At 45.0% G+C, this 19,221-nt stretch overlaps 1 protein-coding gene across 2 annotated transcripts in view; it reads right to left on the reverse strand.

Moving 5' to 3' along the window:
* Positions 1–237: 237 nt before the first annotated feature.
* Positions 238–19,221, reverse strand: part of Prkcb (protein kinase C beta) — a 347,370-nt gene continuing 328,386 nt past the window's right edge. The window contains exon 17 of one of the 2 annotated variants that reach the window (XM_050143274.1): positions 238–896. In XM_050143274.1, the coding sequence (XP_049999231.1) occupies positions 744–896 (153 nt within the window). In that variant the 3' untranslated portion in view covers positions 238–743. Of the gene's footprint in view, positions 6,924–19,221 lie in introns of both variants that reach the window. The other variant, XM_050143273.1, reaches the window with a different exon arrangement.

Raw genomic sequence — 19,221 nt, forward strand, 5'->3', positions numbered from 1 at the left:
GCTGAATTACTCCACATGGAAAGATAAGCCCAATCATTGCCATTCTTCTCATTTTTATCCCCTGCTTCTGAAAAATCCACAAAATTCATGTGAAATGCTCCATTTGAAATGCGTATAGTGGTTTCAATGCAAATAAAATCAACACTAGTGAAAGGCACATGTCAGCTGGCGATGTCCGCCTGTGTTCCTCGCATCTGTGATGCAGCCTGTTTAGAAACAGATACGCACACGAGAGGGTTCGCATGTATGAATTCAGTTTAATCATACCAATTCTTAAACAAAAAGCTTCCTCCAAGAGACAAGAGTTCACAGGAACTGCAAAGCTTTATTCACGACTTTTAAAAATACCGTAGGTCATGCTGAGGTGGCATTCAAAGGGGTAGTAGACAGGAACCGTAAAAACTTCGACCAGGAACATCAGCGTCTGGCTTTAAAAATTACAAATACCGAAGCGTTTTGGTATCGGACACAGTTAAGTTTTTGACACTGTTGGTTCGTTGGGTGAGTTTCTGGAAGTCTGGAAACCTGTACCTCTATCAGTGGGTAATGCGCTTATTCTAAACTAAACATTTTCAAATGTAGAAAACAAACTAGCAAGCTATACGTACAAAGAAAAGCCCTCTAAGACAAGCTCTCCACACGATGGATGCCAGCGGGGGCATGAATCCTGGAAGACTGGAATTGGTCACAGACACTCGGCCTGAAGTCTTACACCCAGGCTCAGCAATGGAATCTGCATTCACCTACACATTAATGACAAACTCTGGGTTAGTATATGAGAAGCCAGCAAATTCATTTTGGTCCAAGTTCATGATGAAGAGTTTGTCAGTGGGAGTCAGTTCCACAGGCTGCCTGGTGAACTCTTTGTCGAAGTTGGAGGTGTCTCGCTTGTCTCTCTGCCAAATGGAAAGCAAAGACATTAACACAGAAGCCGAAGCAGCAGCAAGAAACACGACCAGGACATGCCAGTTACCAGAAGGCTGATAAAAAAGCTCTGGAGCGGTCAGAAAGCCCTGTGCTGACAGTTTTTAGCAGATACATTCCGTGTAACCGGTTTTCACTTCATCGTATATGCAAGCTTTGGGGCGGAAAACTTGGTGCGAATTTTCTGTGAGAAAAGATCCATTGATTTCTTTAAAGAACTGCCCTAAAGAGGTGTGTGTGTGTGTGTGTGTGTGTGTGTGTGTGTGTGTGTGTGTGTAAGGGAGTTCTATGTTTTGCCTTTGAGGTGAGTTTCATTGGTAACTATTTCCTTTAACAGCTAACGTCATAGAGTTAGTTAGCTCTTTGAGTATCCTGGAGGAAAATAACTCAGTAGCGACCCCTGTGGTCAGGAGCTGACTTCGTTGTCGGAAAAATGAGAACTGTTTGAACACACTGCTCTCAGGTGTGGAAAGCAGATCAGTGTTCACTGCAAGAGGCTAAGCACCGTCCACCTCATCCTCATGATGCCCGAGACTCACTGGTAGCCGTCTCCACACCCCAGCTGGAGCCGGAGTTGTGTCAGGAGATATGGCTCCAAGTCAGGCCAATCTCCTAGGGTCTACTTAACTCCTATTTTAGATTCAGCTCTCAAAACAAGATTGGTAGGTGTTCAGCTTCAGGGGACTGCTCAAAAGCTGACAACAAAGTCGAATCTGAGCTTTCGTGAGCCAGAGAGTCTCTTCAAAGACATTGGTAGTGTTCTTTATAAGAAACACAATCCCAAGCTGAAAGTAAGATCTAAGAAGGCGAGGTTGAAAAAACGAAACTACTCCTTTCATAGCTGGTAATCTAGCTGGCCTTCCTTCCTTCCTTCCTTCCTTCCTTCCTTCCTTCCTTCCTTCCTTCCTTCCTTCCTTCCTTTTCCTGCCTGCATGTGTATAGGCACCACTAGCTCCAGTTTGAGGAGGGTTCCACCAGGGAATGTAAATGTGGGCTGACTAGTGGGTCTTTCTGATGTGCTGGCCTCTCCAGGGTCCCTGTAAGTCCATTACACCTCACCTGTCTTGAGAAGGCAAAGTTGATGTCCTTGCCTCCCCTTGTTTGATGTATGAGAAAACTGAGGCACAGGTCAGTGAAGGGGCTTGCCCAAGACTGCAAAAGTGGGCTCCTGATTTGTGTCTGACCACATAGCAGGTATTTTACCTCATTACAGCTGCTCTGGCTGGAGAGACAGCCTAAGGGCTGCTTTCACAATGCCTGGGATCCTCGAGCACGGGGTAGCAGGTGCCTGACTGAAGCCAAGGTTGTGTCACACTGGACTTTGTTGGTTGACTCAGTTTGGTCAATCTTAGTAGGCTTAGCCCCTAACAGGGAGACTGGTTGATAAGGATTTTCTGTTGCCAGGCTTAGAACTACTACTTCTTGGCTGCTCCTTTGAGACAGACAAGATATTCCCTACTTCCTCCTGGGCTGTCAGAGTAGGGTAATGAGATTGAGAGGGACAAACTGGCATCAGGAGGTCCTCTGGAAGAGTGTGGGCAGAGAGGGACAGGCTACTCCTGAAGTTGTTTTCTACATGGCAGGCCATCTTTTGCTGTGTCCTATTCACACATTTCAGTGTGCCTTTTGTGGAAGGTTCTAGGCTTGGGCACTCAATGTGTTCCTTTTTGATCCAGAGGGAAACTGGGATGTCTTCTGTTTCTTTAATACTGTCTGTTTTTTTTTTTTTCTGTCATGATTCTACAAACCACAGGTCAGCACCTTTCCCATTGTCTTCTGCGCATTTACTGCTTTGTTTCTTTCCAGGAGGGCAAGACCCTTGTCTGTTCCTGTGCCATTGTGCTTCCAATGCCAGGAACAGTACCGAGCACACAGTAGGCTGTTCATGAGCACACAGTAGGCTGTTCGTAAGCACTCGCTGAACCAATAAAAGAAGTGTTGGTTAAAGGGGCGCCTCCTTGCTTTCTCTAATTCCTGAGGCTGATCTTTCTTCACACTGAAGCAAAATGAGAGCAGTTACTTCCAACAGCCCTAAGGCTTACATAAACGGACACTGCACTGGAGCACAGGATGAGTACGGGCAAGGTCTGGAAGCTGGAAGGCTCTCTGTGGGTGGGAGAAGGGCAGACCTGGGGCCAGAAGACAGACAGCTCCTCTTCTGGGGGGTCTCTCCCTACTTATCCATCCTTATCTGAGAGGATGTGGCAGAACTTCCCCTCCTACCAACTCTAACTTTGGAAGGCTTCTCTTATTTGCTATACTTCAACAAGCTATGTATTCCAAATAAGACTTCCTTTTAATGGGCTTCATCTCCTGAGCAGTCTCAGAAAATCCTCTATTATTTTACCCTAGCATATTGGGAGGGAATGGGGCCCCTTTGTTGTGACAATTCTTTCAGCCTTGTAGCATCTGGAGTAACATGAGAACAGAAATACTCCTCCTAGGCAGAGCATCAATCCCAATGGCCTCCCATGGGTCATTAATCACGATCCTGTCCTTTCTCGGAAGAGATCAGCGAGAATCCTAAGAACGTAAACGGGTAGATTCGTGGATCCAGACATACAACTGGTCACAGTTAACAACTTTAATTAGATTTCTTCGATTTCATTTTTCTTTTTTCTTCAATTCTCCCAGGAGTTAAATACATTTCTTGCTTTATTTTATTTTGGTGGAAAATTTAAGCCTGTTTTAGGTGTGCTACGGTCAAGGGTCACGTGCTGTGATTAGCAGTATTCTAAGAGGGTCTGTGGCTATCTGAATGATGTACCATAGAGGTGACACTCAAGATTCAGAAATAAACATAAAGCCAGGTAGCTCCCTTTCTTCCCAAGGAGAGATAACTTGGTACCTGTCTGTTGACATTGGGGGAGCTTTCTGTAGTTTGATCAAATATGGAGAGTGTGTCTTTGGCCTTCTAGAAGAGTCCTTCTCACCTCTCTCCTTCCCTCCCCTCCCCACTACATGATTGTTGAGACGATGCCCTCGGCTTCAAACTGTGGTCTGTAGAGAGACTAAGAAGCGGCAAAGACATCCATAGTGGATTTTCTTAGTAAACCCGGGGACTCTAGTCTTTCCCACAGATGGCATGCTGGAGAAGAGGGAGAAGGAGAGGGGCTGCATGTTTAGTATTTCTCACCATGATCCTGGCACCCAGCCTGGCAGTTGGTGCTCAGTAAGTGTTACCTGAATGGATGGAGGGGGCATAAGTGGATGACTGCAAAAATAAATGAAAATATTTCTTCTTGGATGAAATTTCAAAAATTTCCCTCGAGTTCTTATGTGATGAAAGCTGTTTCTTAGTTTCCTTTGATCTACAAAGTTGGTAGAACACAGTAGGAAGTCTGATTAATGATCCCTTACTTCCACAGAAGTTTCTGGGGCCCCGCCCTCAGCAAGGTACGCTAAGGGAAGGGAGACTTTGGCTTGAGTATCTATTCCTGAAAACTGTGGCCCTTGAAAAATAATGTCAAGAATCTGAAAATGTAGAGTGTAGTGTATATATTTACATATATACTATTATCTATCTATCTATCTATCTATCTATCTTATTTACTTATCCACCTATCCATTTTTCCTACATTGTTTTCTAAGGTTGTCTCAGCTCACTTGCCCAATGTTTCACTGTGGTTTTTATTCTGAGCATATGTCCAAAGCCTTGTGACTTGGTAACCAGATGAAAGACCCCTACATAACTTTCTAGGGAGTGGGTATATGGCTCAGAAATATTTGTTTTGTTATAGAACAGACAGAGCCCAGTGTTGGGAGGTCAGGATACCTGCTATTTATATTATCACTGACCAAGCTTCAAGAAAATACTTCCATTCTCCAGATACCAGCTGCCCCAATAATAAAATGAGGAGTGGGGTTGCCCTGATCTCCCCCTGTCGCTAGCATCCTAAGATTGGCAGCTAGGACATCAAGTTTGCTACACATCATCTAAGAGGGACAGGTGCCAAGCTTGAAGCAGAGTGACATAAGAAGCCAGCAAAGAAGGAACTATGAGGGTCTTTGCATCAGCAGAACTCCAAGGCATGCTTTCTAAAAGAGGAGGAGGCGCTCTTCCCTTGATAGTTTCTGTAGGATTTCTCAGAATCCCCAGAAGGCCAGGAAATCTTTGGACCTATGATAAGAATTCCCTTTAGGACTGCCAGAGAGGAACAGGGAGCTGAGCTGTAGGCAAGGGCGAGGGGTCACCTGCAGTCCTCATCTGTCCAGAGGAAAATGAAGTCTCTCCCACCACTTGGCTTCTGGGAGCTCACTGAGTTGCTTGCTCAAGGAAGCTCAAACTTGGAAGAGTAGCAATTTTGATGAGAAGCTTAAGAGGCCTGGGCACGTTCCTAGCTAGTGGCTAAGCTTGACGCTGGTGAGAATATGGACTCTGAACCCTGACAGTGTGTGTGTGGGAGAGGCTCCAGCCTGTCTACTCTACCCCATTTTAGGCCACCAGGCATTCCCTGAATGGTCTCCAGGCCCTGCTCTCTGGCTCGTTGACCACTGAGGCTACATAAGAGGCAGCTTCAGCCCTCTTTTTCCTGAGTTCCTTCCTTGGGCCCTACTTTGTAGTGTGGGTCCTCATTGTTCAAATAGTACAGTTTTCTTTGAAATAGGATTTCTTTTCTGTCTTTTTTTTTTTTTATTGTACCTTGATGCTAGGAGAAAAATATCAGAACAGATACCACAGTGCAAATGAACATTTCCACAAACATCTTGCAAAATGACATCAAACTGAAGAATGCAACCATCGTGGTTTGGAGAGCTGATGTCTTTCTCAGAGCCCAGTATCCGTTCTCCAACACCAGCGGGACACCGCAACAAACCCCCTCCCCACAGGCACAAGTCTGCCAGGCCCCGTCTTCTTGGTTCAACAAAGCAGGCCATTGTGGTTCATGACATCTGGACATAGTTTTTAAAGCATGTGTAACAAAGTGACTTTGTTTTTTGTTTTTTTTTTTTTTTTTGTATGTTTGTTTGTTTGCATTTCAACAATGACAGAAATTAAAAAAAAAAGCAAATAACGTTTGAAATGTAATGTAAAATCACGGTCCTTTGGGACCTTGCTAGAGTGACCATGTGGTTCCAGGAACAGTGCCAAATGCCGTTCTTGAGTAGTTTGGGGGATGAGGGTACCAGTTTCAGACACACAGGGTTAGAAACTGCAGCATGGTGGTAGCACTCAAGCTGATTGCCCTTTGACCCTGGAAGTGCTTTTAGACGGACTTGTCTAAAAGCGCATTCCTGTTTGCTTGGTTTCTTTCTTTCTTTCAGGTCTTAGATAATCGTCTTAACGTTGAGTTTAAAAAATAAAAATAAAAATTTATTTTTAGCACGTTCTTTCCAAAGCTCTACTGCCTGCAGAAGAGGCAGTGTGGAGGGATTCCCTCTAGGGCAAAGCAGCCATACAGTTGGATTCAAGCCAAGCTCCCAGTCTGGAAAGTGAAAGGCTATTGTTAACATTCAGCTCATCCATCCATTTTGTAGGGAGGATGTAGACTCGATGATCGGGGTAAAAAAAAAATGGCGGTGCAGAGAAGAAGGGAGAGAAAGCAAGCTTTTTCTCTCCCCGGTGGGCCCGTGAGCCGACATGCTGGGGTTGCGCACAGTGGGAGGACTTCGAGCGTGTCTCAATTATGCAGCACTTTCTTCATGCCACCTGCATAATCCCATCTCCTCGAGATGCTCCAAACTACCTGAGGACATTTGGGTTCTGAAACATGGCCACTCTAGCCTCATCAGAAAAGAAAACACAGATGTAACTTGGCAATGATTAAAAAAAAAAATGTCACCATGAGAGCTGTTGAGCTTGAATGACAGAAACGGAGGACGGAGATCTACAGATCTACTTAGCTCTTGACTTCAGGTTTTAAAAATTCAGAGTTAACAAAGGAAAATCCTTCGAATTCTGATTGGTCAATATTCCTGATGACTTCCTGGTCAGGAGGTGTTAGGACTGGTGGATGGCGGGTGAAAAACCGGTCGAAGTTTTCAGCATTTCGCCCACACTATGAGAGGGGGAGAAAAGAACTTGTGGTGGGTGGGAACAAAACAAAATCAAAAGCCAAAACAAAACAGAACTGAACAGAACCGGGTGTGGTTTTCCTCCAATCCCATCCCTTTGGGAAACTCAGAGATGCTGTTTTAATGATCAGGAATGAGAGCAATGTCAAATGCAAAATCCTCATGACCTTTGGAACACGACCTTGGGTTTCTACCCTTTGAGTGCTGTAGCATAGCCCCCAGGTCAGTCCTGGTTTCCTCTTGGGAAGTCAGGAAATGTATGGCAAAGGCATGAGATGGTGGGAATAGTAGCATGTGGCGTGTCCCCACCCCCATCACTCACCCCAATGATTCAGACAGGGCCAATAATATTGACAGATGTCAATAATGACCCATCCATACATCACCTGGCGAGCACATCATTTATAGCAGCAGATCCCTTTAAGTGCTCTTGATCAGGAACGATAGGTGTTAACAGTTCAACCGAATATAGTTTCCAAACACCAGCCAGTGGAGGGAGATCCCTACCAAGAGATCTCAGCGACACCACAAAGTCCCTCTAGATTAAACATTGACCCTTAATGACAAGGTCCCAGGAGGTGAAAACAAACACTTTCTCCAAATAGGAAACCTGGTATGGGAAGCAATTCACAAGCACACGCGGAATTCCTGCCTAGGGAAAGGAGAGGAGTTGCCACATCAAAGCTCTCGTCCAGCCGGTGCTCCTTCCCAGCAGAACCGTGTGCAGGGAACCCCTCGGCATCCTGGTATCTATAGGAGGTGCTGTGGCTTGAACACACAGTGTCTCCCACGTGATCAAGGGTTCAGAGACTTGGACCTCGGCTGGTGTCACCATTTTGGAAGGTTGTGGAACCCTTAGGAGATGGAGCCTCACTGGAGGAAGTAGTTAGTAGCCTTGAGGTTCTATATTTTGGCAGTACTTCCTGAATGCTCACCGCTTCCTGGCTGCTGATGCAAAGAGACCCAGACACCTTCCATTCTTGCCACTTACCAAGTATTTGGTGACGGTGATGAGAAAAGTAAGTAAGGCAGGAGGCAACATCGACCTAATCCTATGACAATATTAGTCATGATAACGGCAGGTAATCTATGTTGTGTGTGCGCCATGGCTAGTCACCTGGTGAAGAACTTTATCCAGATGATCTCATTTAACTCTCTCAGCGGCCTTATGACATGTATCATCACCACGGCCTCAACAGATACGGAGTTACGTGTTCAAACAATTGGTGCTAACTCGAAAGGTTACAGAATCTTTGGGACTGTGGCTTCGCTAGTGGAAGCGGCTCACTGACGGCAGGCCTTGAAAAGGATATCCGCTTCGGATAAGGTTTCCGTGCTCTGCTTCCTGCCCATCATGTGACCAGATGCCTCACATTGCTACCGCCCATGCCTTCTAGTGGACCAATATCCTCTGAAACTGTGGCTCGGAACAGACCTTCCTCCAGTAAGTTGCTTCTGTGAGGTACTTAATCACAATTCAAAAAAAAAAAAAAAAAGGAACTAATGCAAATATTATCCTCCATTTTATAGATGAGGAAACTGAGGCTGGGAAGATCAAGGTCAAACAGCTAGCCACCTAACAGGATCTTTGGCTCCACATTGATGAATATAGCCGAGAGGAAGTGACAGACTGAATTGTGGAACGGGGCAGAAGGGGGAGCGGAATCATGGCTCAGGTGTTGCAGTCACTGTTTTGATTGACAGCGAACATGGTTATCTCAGCAGCAGAGACAGAACATGGGAAAATTCAGAAAGACAATAATTAGCGATTTCCATTTTGGGATATGTTGGTTGTAAGAGTCAGGGCATGTCTAGCTGAGAACTAAGGGGGAGGGGCAGGTGTTATGGGGCTCAGGAAAGACCTTGAAAGAACCTTTCAAATGGCACACCAAGTAGGGGTGTGTGTGCGGATAGTAACAGGGATGGCCACCAGGCACGCTCCATGAAGCTGGCCTGCCCTATTGGCTTTGCTCATGGAATCTTTTAAATTCATACGCTAACTCTTCAAGTCACAGATTTTTCTCCCATCTGCCAATGATGCAACTTCCCTCAACATTGTCCTAGAGCCCAAGGGAACCAGGAGGAGCAACTCAGACACACTAAGGACTAAGAGAAACCATGGGCAGAAGCGCTGTATGGAGGAAAATACCTCTAAAAAGTCGGGCAGGAAAGTTTGCTAAAAGGAAGCATTTTTTTTTTTTTTAATTTGAGCATATACGGAAGGGACACTGGGAGTTGCCCGAGCTCTTGTCATGTGATAATGAAAGACCACTGATAGAAGACCTGCAAGTGTCTCTGTAGAGCCTTAATAAGGAACAGGCACACGGAACGGCACCGTCAGGGAGCCACAGCTGCCGCCCACCACAGCTGCCACCCAAACAAAAGCGAGCTCTGGGTTCTATGTCCTGCAAACAAGGATGGGAATCTTGGCCTCTTGTTAATCACTGGCTGGACAACTGTGAGGACATTTTTGAATGTCTCGGGCTCCTCTTTGTAAAACAGGGGCAACCGTGGGTCTTATCGTTCGAGGTTGTGATGATAACAACAGGAAGTGATCTGCGCGACAAGGGCCTGGGATGGTTTCTAGTTTCCTCTGTGAAGCGTTATCTGCAGTGCACACTTCTGAACAGGGCTTAGTTCAGAGCCACTTAAGTTTTAAATGCTGAAGACACAGAGTTCCAGTTTTAAAATTCTCACTAAGCTTAAAGAAACATACTTGCTGCTGGAAAGATGACTCAAGTAAAGTGCTTGCCACTCAAGAATGAGCACCTGAATTCTGCCCCCAGCACCCATACAAAAAGAAAAAAAAAATGTCGGGCACAGTGGTGTGTGCCTGCCATCTCAGCTCCAGTGGGATGAAGACAGAAAGATTCCCTGGGCTTGCTGGCCAGCCCCGTTTGTTGCCGCCTTGGGTGGGTCACTAGTCTAGGGGTTGTAACCCACCCTGCAGCTAGTTATTCCAGGGTCAGTGAGAGACCCGGCCTCATAAAACAGAATGGGAAGCAACTGAGGAAGATACTCACTACATCAACCTCTGACCTCCACATGCACATGAATACATGTGCACATGTATACACACATGCACACACACATGAACATGTATACATATCACACAAACGTGCATCCATCAACTTTAGTGTAAGAACAATATCCACATTGTGAAAATGTATCTCATATTCACTCTGCTATGGGAAATTTAAAGGCACAAATGATAAAAACAAAAGGACGTGAAGATTATGCAAGGATATGAGATAAGGAAGTTCTAGAAAAAAGCTTAAATAAATGTATTTATAATTTGAGAGTGAAAAAGACATTTCCAAAGGGTTAAAACCAAGATGCAACAAAGAAAATTGTGCCTAATGATGTTAAAAACTAAAAACGTGTGTGTGATTAAAAAAGAAAGAAACCACAAAAAAACCCGAAATAACAAATAAGCCTAAAGCCTAATAACACACTAGATAAAATGTATTTGCAACATCGACTACAGAAGGGACCATTAACTTATAAATATGAATTATAAGTTAAGTGATTATGTGTGATTATGTGCTAAGAAGAAAAATACAACCCAAAGGGAAATTATAAAAGGGGGGAATTTTCTTTTTATGGGTGCAGGGAATTGAACTTGGGGTTTCACATATACTAGATGAGTATATTCCCACTGAGCTATATTTCTAGCCGGAGAAATCTGTTTTTAAAAACATTTGTATTTATTTTAAATTATGTGTATGTGTGGTAGATACGGGCACTGAAGTACAGGGGCCTACAGAGGCCAGAAGAGGGAGCATAGCACAAATTCTATTTGGTCTTAATAATAAAAACCCAGCGTCAGATATTAGGAAGTGAAAGCTGAAAGATCAGAGAAGCAGAGCAGCCAGCCACTAGAGTTCTTACCTCTACGCAGTTCTCAGAAGGGAAGGGTATCCAGTCTTTAAAGTCCTCAGACTGAATGCCTTGAGCTCCTGCCTCCTCCCACCTTATATTCCTCTCTCTGCCAAGCCACATTCCTTCCTGTCTCTGTGAGTTCAAGGCCACCCTGGGCTACACTAGGATGATCAAGTCACAAACAGAAACAGAGCCAGGTGGTGGCGGCTCACAGTGCCCAGTACTTGGGAGTCACGTGCCTTTAATCCTAGCACTAGGAAGGTGGAGACAGGAAGGAATATGGCTGAGCAGAGAGAGGAATGTAAGGTAGGAGGAGACAGGAGCTCAGTGCAGTCTGAGGTTTGGTGGAGACAGATGGAGTCAGGAGATGCAGTCTGAGGACAGGATCGTTCCTTCGGTCTGAGCATTGGTAGAGGTAAAGGAACTCTCTAGTGGCTGGCTGCTCAGGCATTCAGTCTTAGGATTCCTAGAGAGAGGATCTTGCCCCCTTGGGTCTGAGAATTCAGTGGAGGTAAAAAGTCTCTCTAGTGGCTGGCTCCATTACTTCTCTGATCTTTCAGCATTTAGCCGGATATATAATTCCAGATTTTCAATATTAAGACCAACTAGAATTTGCGCTACAAGGGAATCGGATTTCCTGGGGCTAGAGTCATAGGCTTCCTAATAGGTACACTGGGAGCTGAGATTGGGTCTTCTGCAAGAACAATATTGTGCACTTAACTGCTAAATCATCTCTCTAGCCACCCTGAGAAAACGATTTTTATGGAGTCGAAATACACAAAATGTGCTCAAATTTGATTCACAATTAAGGAAATGGGCTTTGAGCATGTGCTTGGCGAAGCGAGTGCGGGCGGTGTCAGTTGGATGTCTCAGAAAAAGAGCATTGCATGTAGAGGCTTGCATGTGCAAATGCCCTGAGGCAGGAATGTACTTGCTGCCATCCCCAGCGAAGCCAGAGTGGGAGTAGAGTGACCAAGGGGCAGGAGGGACAGGGAAGGTCCCAGAGCATGATACCCATGGCCATGCAAGGACATGGAATTTTCATCTCAGTTTGAGAAGCTCTGAGTGACATGATCTGTTTAAATGAAGTCATCAGGATTGTCTAGAATGCAGGCTGTGGGTGACAGGGGTGACACTGGAAACCATGAGTCCCGGCAGGAGACTGTTGCAACCTTCAGCTGAGAGAGGTTGAGGGCTTGGAGGAAGGGGATTGCCGGGAAGATGCATTTGGACTTGAGCTATAACATATTTGCATTCAGTGTTGATGTGATGTGCAGGTGGGTAGGAACTGATGGGGGAGAGAAAGAGGAGTTGGTGTCCTTGAGTCTTTGGCTTGAACTGCTTGGAACGTGAGTGCCAGTAAGTATTGACCTTTTTTTTGCAGGAAAGGGGATTAAAGCCTTGAGTTCCTTCATGGTAGGTTTAAAATTACAGTGTGGAAGCCAAGGGGGCTAGCGGGGAGATAGTGTGGAGCAGAGAGTGTTGGGGACTAGACTGGCATCAGGGGCACTGGATGTGAATGATCATCATTGTCCAGAGGGGATAGAGGGTGGGCAAGGTTGTGGGTGAAGGGCCAGGTGAAGAGGGCTCATTGGTGGAAGATGGCATGTCATAGGGGATCTCTGCTGCTGGTTTTCTGTGCCTTGGATGTCAAGACCCAAAGGAGCCACCGCTGGAATCTTTGGGGACCGTTTTTTCTCAAAATTACTAAGTAAGTAAATAAATAAATAAATCCACTTTCCATCTCCACTAGAAGGAAGGCTGCTGATTTGCAGGGCTCCCCAGAGGCGGTGAAAGGAGCTGAGAAACAGCTTCAAGCAATTCTGCCCCACCCCCCACCCCTTCCTAGAACAATGGAATCTTTCTGTGAGACACCACAGAGGGGATGCAGGAAGTAGGGGTTAAGCAAGGGGGCAAAGCCGCTGCGGAGCGTGATTTCCCTGCTAATAAGCAGCTTAAGGGGCTGGCAGATCACAGCCCTCCCTGTTAAGTGTTTCTGTGTTTTTTCAAATGGAGCTGTCACTGCCCATTAGTTTCAGGGGTGCTCCCTAAATGGAGACGTCAGCCCTTGGGAGGCAGAGCCTGGGATCTGTTCTCTGCCTGCTGTGTCCTTGGAGGGGGATGGGCAGCTTGGTGACTGGGATCTAATTATCAACGTAGTCTGGACCACACCTGCCTCCCTGACTGTCCTGGGTAGATGCTCTAGCCTCATTTAGTGCCTGGCAGCAGATCCAACCTCCCTGTCATCGGGGTTCGCCAGAAAGGCCTCCGGAATAAGGACAGGGGATGAAGCCAACTAGAGTACTTAAACCACAGGCACCCATTCCAGGAGTGGAGTGAGCAGTTTTGCCTGATGGAATCATGGATCTAAAAGCCTAGGCAGGAAAGCTGATCTGTTTGAGCAGTTGCAAAGGAGACATGCCTGCCCCTTTCAAGTTTCTGTCTCAATAGGTTGCCAGCAGCTTGGAGTGTGGCCACTAAGCGTGGGGCTAGAGTGTTGCTCAGCAGTTAAGCACTCACTGCCCATGCAGAGAACCCCGAGCTCCATCCCTGCCACCATGAAAACAAACAGATGTGGTCTTTGCTCAGCTGTGCCCAGCATAAGAATATTCAAAAGGCCAAAAGACAGTAGAACCCATGTCCTTATCCCAGGAGCCGCTTTCCAAGATCCCCTGGGCCAGGGTTACCTGAAAAGGTAGATAATAACAAACCTTCTATAGAAAGTTCTTTCATTTAACATATAAATTACACACAGTAAAAGATTAAAGACTAACAATAAAGCAGGTCAATTATAATAATATAGTTCATTAGAATATTTTTTCTTCTTCTCCTGATATCCTAATGGTTCTGGACACAGTTATTGACAAGTAACTAAAAGAAATCATGGATGCCAGGAAACATTCTAGGCCTTTTGCTTGCCTTGTCTCAAATGCATCCCATTGCCCAAAGTTCACATTCTTTCTTTGTTTTGAGTCAGGGACTTATTGTGTAGCCCTGGCTGGCCTAGAATTCCCTTTGTAGACCAGGCTGGCCTTGAACTCACAGAGATCTGCCTGCCTCTGCCTCCTGAGTGCTGGGATTAAGGGTGTGTAATTCTGCACCTGGCCTCTAAGTCCAGGCTCTTTAGAATGACTTTCTACAGGCACCTTCCATGGTGCCCTTTCTGGTCCATCACCCTCTGTCCTTATCCTCCAGCCTGTACCACACTAGAATCTTCTGGTCCATCACCCTCTGTCCTTATCCTCCAGCCTGTACCACACTAGAACCTTCTGGTCCATCGCCCTCTGTCCTTACCCACCAGCCTGTACCACACTAGTCTTCTGGTCCATCAGTATCTGCCATTCTCCACCAAAAACTTGTGTCTCCCACCTGTTCTACCTCTCCCCATTAGTTTCTACCCATCCTGCCTCTCGAGGGGAGTCACTCCCTGAGAGGCTTTTCCTGGTCCTCCTCTATGTCCCTATAGCCCATGTGGACACAGGGACCAAGAAATCACTAGAGTAACAAAAAAATTAGAATCATCTATTAACCAATAGGGAAAAGGGAAATAAATAATGACACATCTATTGGTGTATCACCATGCAAAAAAAAAATCTTTGAAAAGTTAAGAAACAAGATGTAAAAGGATACCAAACAACATCATTTTATATATAATTTCTAAAAGAATATAATGAGTTTTCATTCTATAAATTACAGTGTGTGGCAATGACAGCCTTGTTTGAGTCAGGGTCTCTTTGCTGCTGCTGTCTGTGTGAGCCAGACTCCAAACTGGCTGCCCTGAGAGATTCTGGGGTTTTCCTGTCTCTAGCCACCTTCTTTAGCTTTGTAGGAACTGTGGGGCTTCTAAATCAAGCCCTCAAGTTGCTAGGGAAGTGCACTAACCATTGAGCCACCCCTCCAGCCCAGGAAGAGTCTTTTGTGTTTGATAGCAAGTTTGTCTTGTTTCTGTTTTCTTAATTATAATTTAAAAATAGCGCACCAAATATGTCTAAATGCCACCCCCTCAGAGAAGCTGTTCTCTGTCTCCTCCAAATCAAGTAGCTACCACTTTCTCATCTCTTGATCGTCTCCACCAGGACACCCCGTTCCGTGTTATCAGCAAAACACACCACCTATGTACCTCAGTCTGTCTCTCACATTCATTTGTTCACCCTCCTATCTCCTATTTCCTCTAGAATAGAAGATCTACAAGGGCACAGTCACTTCTGCTGTTGTTGTTGTTGAACACTCTGTTTCCAAGACCCAGGACAAGCCCTCCATGTTGTTGAATGGATCAACAATGGAGTCTCTTCTGTGCTGGTGATAAACCAGGTGCTGTGCAGAGCACCTCCAGGCATCCTGTCTCATTAGCCCACGTAGCTCTCCAAGGTGCTCATCACACAATGAGGGAATGGGATTACAGGGCTTAAATGTCCATGATTTGATCCCACAGGCGACAGACTCAACCCCTTCTATCGGTCATCTCCCTCGGTAAAAACAAACTTCTAAGAGGCACCAAATGAAACAAAGTCTACCATGTCATGTGTATCATGTAGGTGTGTGTGCATTTGTGAGGAGGTTGCTCGTGCCTGTGAGGGTGCACACACTGTGTGAGCACAAGATAGGCTGGAAGAGGATGTTAGGCACCCTCCTAGTGCCTTGAGATAAAGTTTATTTCTGAACCTGAAACTCATCATCTGGGCTAGCCTGGCCGGCAGCTAGCTAGCTGCAGGGATCTGCCTGTCTCCCCTTCCCCAACATTGGGGCTATAAGGCCTCAGTGACCTTAACATGACCCTAACAGTGACTCCTGTTAACCTAGCTTTGATGTGGGTGCTGAGAACTTTATCAGGCCCTCAGTCTAACCCACTGCATTATTTCCCCAGCTCCAGATCCTAACAGCTTTGTTAAGTGACTGTTTTGGTCTTTGCTCCGGGTGACTGGGTGAAGGAGATGGATGCCTTTTATCCTTTAAGCAGGTTTGGAGTCTTTATTTTTAATGCACTTAAAAAAAAAAAAAGACTAAGATGGAATACCCAGTAAACGTTTTCCATGTCAATAAAGTATCTTTTTTTTTTTTATTTATTCTTCACCGTTCATCCACATGGCTGCTGGAAATAAACTGTCATAGTTACTCTCCTTTCTATTTGTCTGCTTTTAAAGACCCAGTTACCACCAATCTGCGAAATAGGTAGGGGAAAGATTATCTCATCGCAGCAGGAAAATTGAAAAATTGACACTATATTTGGGGTCCCCTTGGAGTAAATCAGAAGAGGCAAAATCCAGGAATTCTTTGGTTCTGTCATGGGCTTTCTACGGTACCCCACTCTTTCAGAGTATGCCCTCCACCACGCGGCACGGCCTTGTAAGCTCAGACGACCTGAGTACAGCCCTAGCTTCATCTTTCCCAGCTTAACCTGTCAGCACATTAAGCTAAGCTTCCAACAATCATACCTCGTGAGGGCAGAGATGGGCAGACGCCCAGACTTTAGACTGAAGGCTTCATTATTAATGATGCTATTATTGTGTTATGCTCAGTAACAAGATTCACTAGTAGGGTCATTCTGCTTATTACGGCCAGCCATTTTCTTGTGAAGTTTATTACCAGGCTTAAAAGGAAGCTTTGTACTTGGAAGTTGCATATGAATTCAAATGAAGATGGTGGTTGTATGTGATCCCATGTAAAGAGTACAAAGACTCATTCTGTTTTGAAGCTAGGTAGCAAACTGAAATAGTTGCTGCCCCTCTCAGAATGGGGCAATTGGGTCCTGCCCTTGGCATTCTTCTGTTGATTAATTCTTTGGAATCTTAATAATTATTTTTTCCAAATTTTAAGAAGATGAAACAGAAACTTGTTAAGAAAAACGTGGAAGTGTAATCAACATTTTAGAATAAGAGCTGTTGCTGTTTTTTACACATCCAGTGTTGAGCACAGCTACATCCCATGCCAAAGGCTGACTCTGTTCTGCCAGTGAACATATGGTGTGGTCATGGTGTACTCTGGCTAGTGTGGCTCTCAGAGGCTCTGTCCTAACCCACCCAACACGGAAAATTCCTCTCCAGTTAGCTATAAGCATAGCAAGAATCTACCACTTAAACTCTGAGATCCAAGTCTGGGGAGGTATAGAGGCTGTGAGGTGCAGGGGCAGTGAGGTGCGGGGTCTGTGAGGTGTGGGGTCTGTGAGGTGTGGGGGCTGTGAGGTGTGGGGGCTGTGAGGTGTGGGGTCTGTGAGGTGTGGGGGCTGTGAGATGTGGGGGCTGTGAGGTTGGACGCTGTGAGGTGTTGGGGGCTGTGAGGAATGGGGTGCTGTGAACTATAGAAAGAGCTGCAAGGTGCAAGCAGGACCTAGGGCTTCAGTTAAATATTCTAGGAAAGCTGCGTGCTCAGGCAAGAAGGGTCCATTTTCAGTTCTAGCAAGACTCGCTTCCTTGAAGAGACATTTCAAGCAGGTACACACACCACTGCTGAGTTGTCTTGAAAATGGATTTAGGGATGGCGCTATTTTGGGCTTGTTTTTAAGGATATGCACTTTGTTAATAACAAATAGACTTTGTTATTTCTTTCTGGGTTACAGGCAGATCTTAACTCTCTAATTCTACTGTCATTGGATATGACTTTTTATAGAGTTGAAGTTTCTACCAGAAGTAGCTGGGGAGACAGGAAAATCAACAAACACAGCATCATGAAACTGAAGAACTCTGAAAGGAGGAGGGCTAGGAGGTAAATAAGTTGCTCAAGAGCTTCCTATGCAAGCATTGGGGCCTGAGTTCAATCCCCAGAAGCCATGTAAAAAGCCCAGCACAGTGGCAAACACCTGTAGTCCAGTACTGAGTAGGTGGAGACAGACAGATTCATTGGTCAGCCAGCCTAAGCTAAACTCAGGTGAGAACCAGGTCAATAAGAGACTCAAATAAATAAATATAAATAAATAAATATTAAAATAATGGACAGAGCTGAGGAATGACATTTAAGTTCTCCAGCCTCCATACACGTATGCACCCACACACAAATATGTATGGGCACACACACACACACACACACACACACACACACGCACAGAATAGAGAAATTCTTAATTTAGCTTACAGAAACACAGTTGTTGCTCATTAGTTCCAAATATCTTTTTGTTTCCTTAAGTACCTCAGTTCTTGGATGCTGCAGATCCTTATATAAAATGTGGGTAGAACCTACGTACGTAGAGTATGAATCAGTTGACATAGGATACCTAACATGATGCAAATGCCATGCGAGCAGTTTTTAACCTATTCCACTCCAGGAATGATGGCAAGACAGTGTTCTAACATGTTCTACAGAGACACAAAATTCATCCACGGTTGGTTGAATCCATAGATATAGAACGTGGGGACACAAAAGGTCAAGAGTACTCACATATTTAAGAACTTATTAAAATAAAGCAGAGTTTAATGTGCTGATCAGTGTCACCTCCAAGGCGAAAAGACCAGAGCAAGGAGCAGAGGTGGCCCACATTCAGATGCGTTTAGAAGGGGAATTCTGAGCTTTCATCTAGGTTGGCATCTTAATTGGCTAGTGTTTTTTAAAAATCAACCAAGATTCGGCAATTTTGTGAATATGTTTGAGTAAATATGTGCATATAGAGAAAGTTGTATGTAGTTAGTTATATGCGGTACTTATATGGAACATGAAGTATTTCTTGGCTTGTATACTTCTCTACAGTGTTCTGAAGAAGCTAGGACATGAAAGTCACTCTAAGAGAGGGCAACAAGGCTCCTAGCAAGAGAGGTGGGAGACCTAATTTCACTGTGTAGCCTTTAAAAAATACTCCTTGACTAAAAGTATACAATGGAAGAAAGAGAGCATCTTCAACAAATGGTGCTGGCAGAACTGGATGTCAACCTGTAGAAGAATGAAAATAGATCCATATCTATCACCTTGCACAAAACTCAAGTCCAAATGGATTAAAGACCTCAATATCAGTCTGAACACCCTGAACCTGATAGAAGAGAAAGTGGGAAGTACTCTACAACATATGGGCACAGGAGATCACTTCCTACGTATATCCCCAGCAGCACAGACATTAAGGACAACATTGAATAAATGGGACCTCCTGAAACTGAGAAGCTTCTGTAAAGCAAAGGACACTGTCACTAAGACAAAAAGGCAACCCATTGACTGGGAGAAGATCGTCACCAACCCTGCAACAGACAAAGGTCTGATCTCCAAATTATATAAAGAACTCAAGAAACTAGACTTTAAAATGCTAATTAACCCAATTAAAAAATGGGGCGCTGAACTGAACAGAGAATTCTCAACAGAAGAAGTTCAAATGGCCAAAAGACACTTAAGGTCATGCTCAACCTCCTTAGTGATCAGGGAAATGCAAATCAAAACAACTTTGAGAAACCATCTTACACCTGTCAGAATGGCTAAAATCAAAAACAC

The sequence above is a fragment of the Alexandromys fortis genome, unplaced genomic scaffold, assembly GCF_014885135.2.
Source record: "Alexandromys fortis isolate MF-2015 unplaced genomic scaffold, M_Fortis_MF-2015_v1.1 scaffold_45, whole genome shotgun sequence".
Lineage (NCBI taxonomy): Eukaryota > Metazoa > Chordata > Mammalia > Rodentia > Cricetidae > Alexandromys > Alexandromys fortis.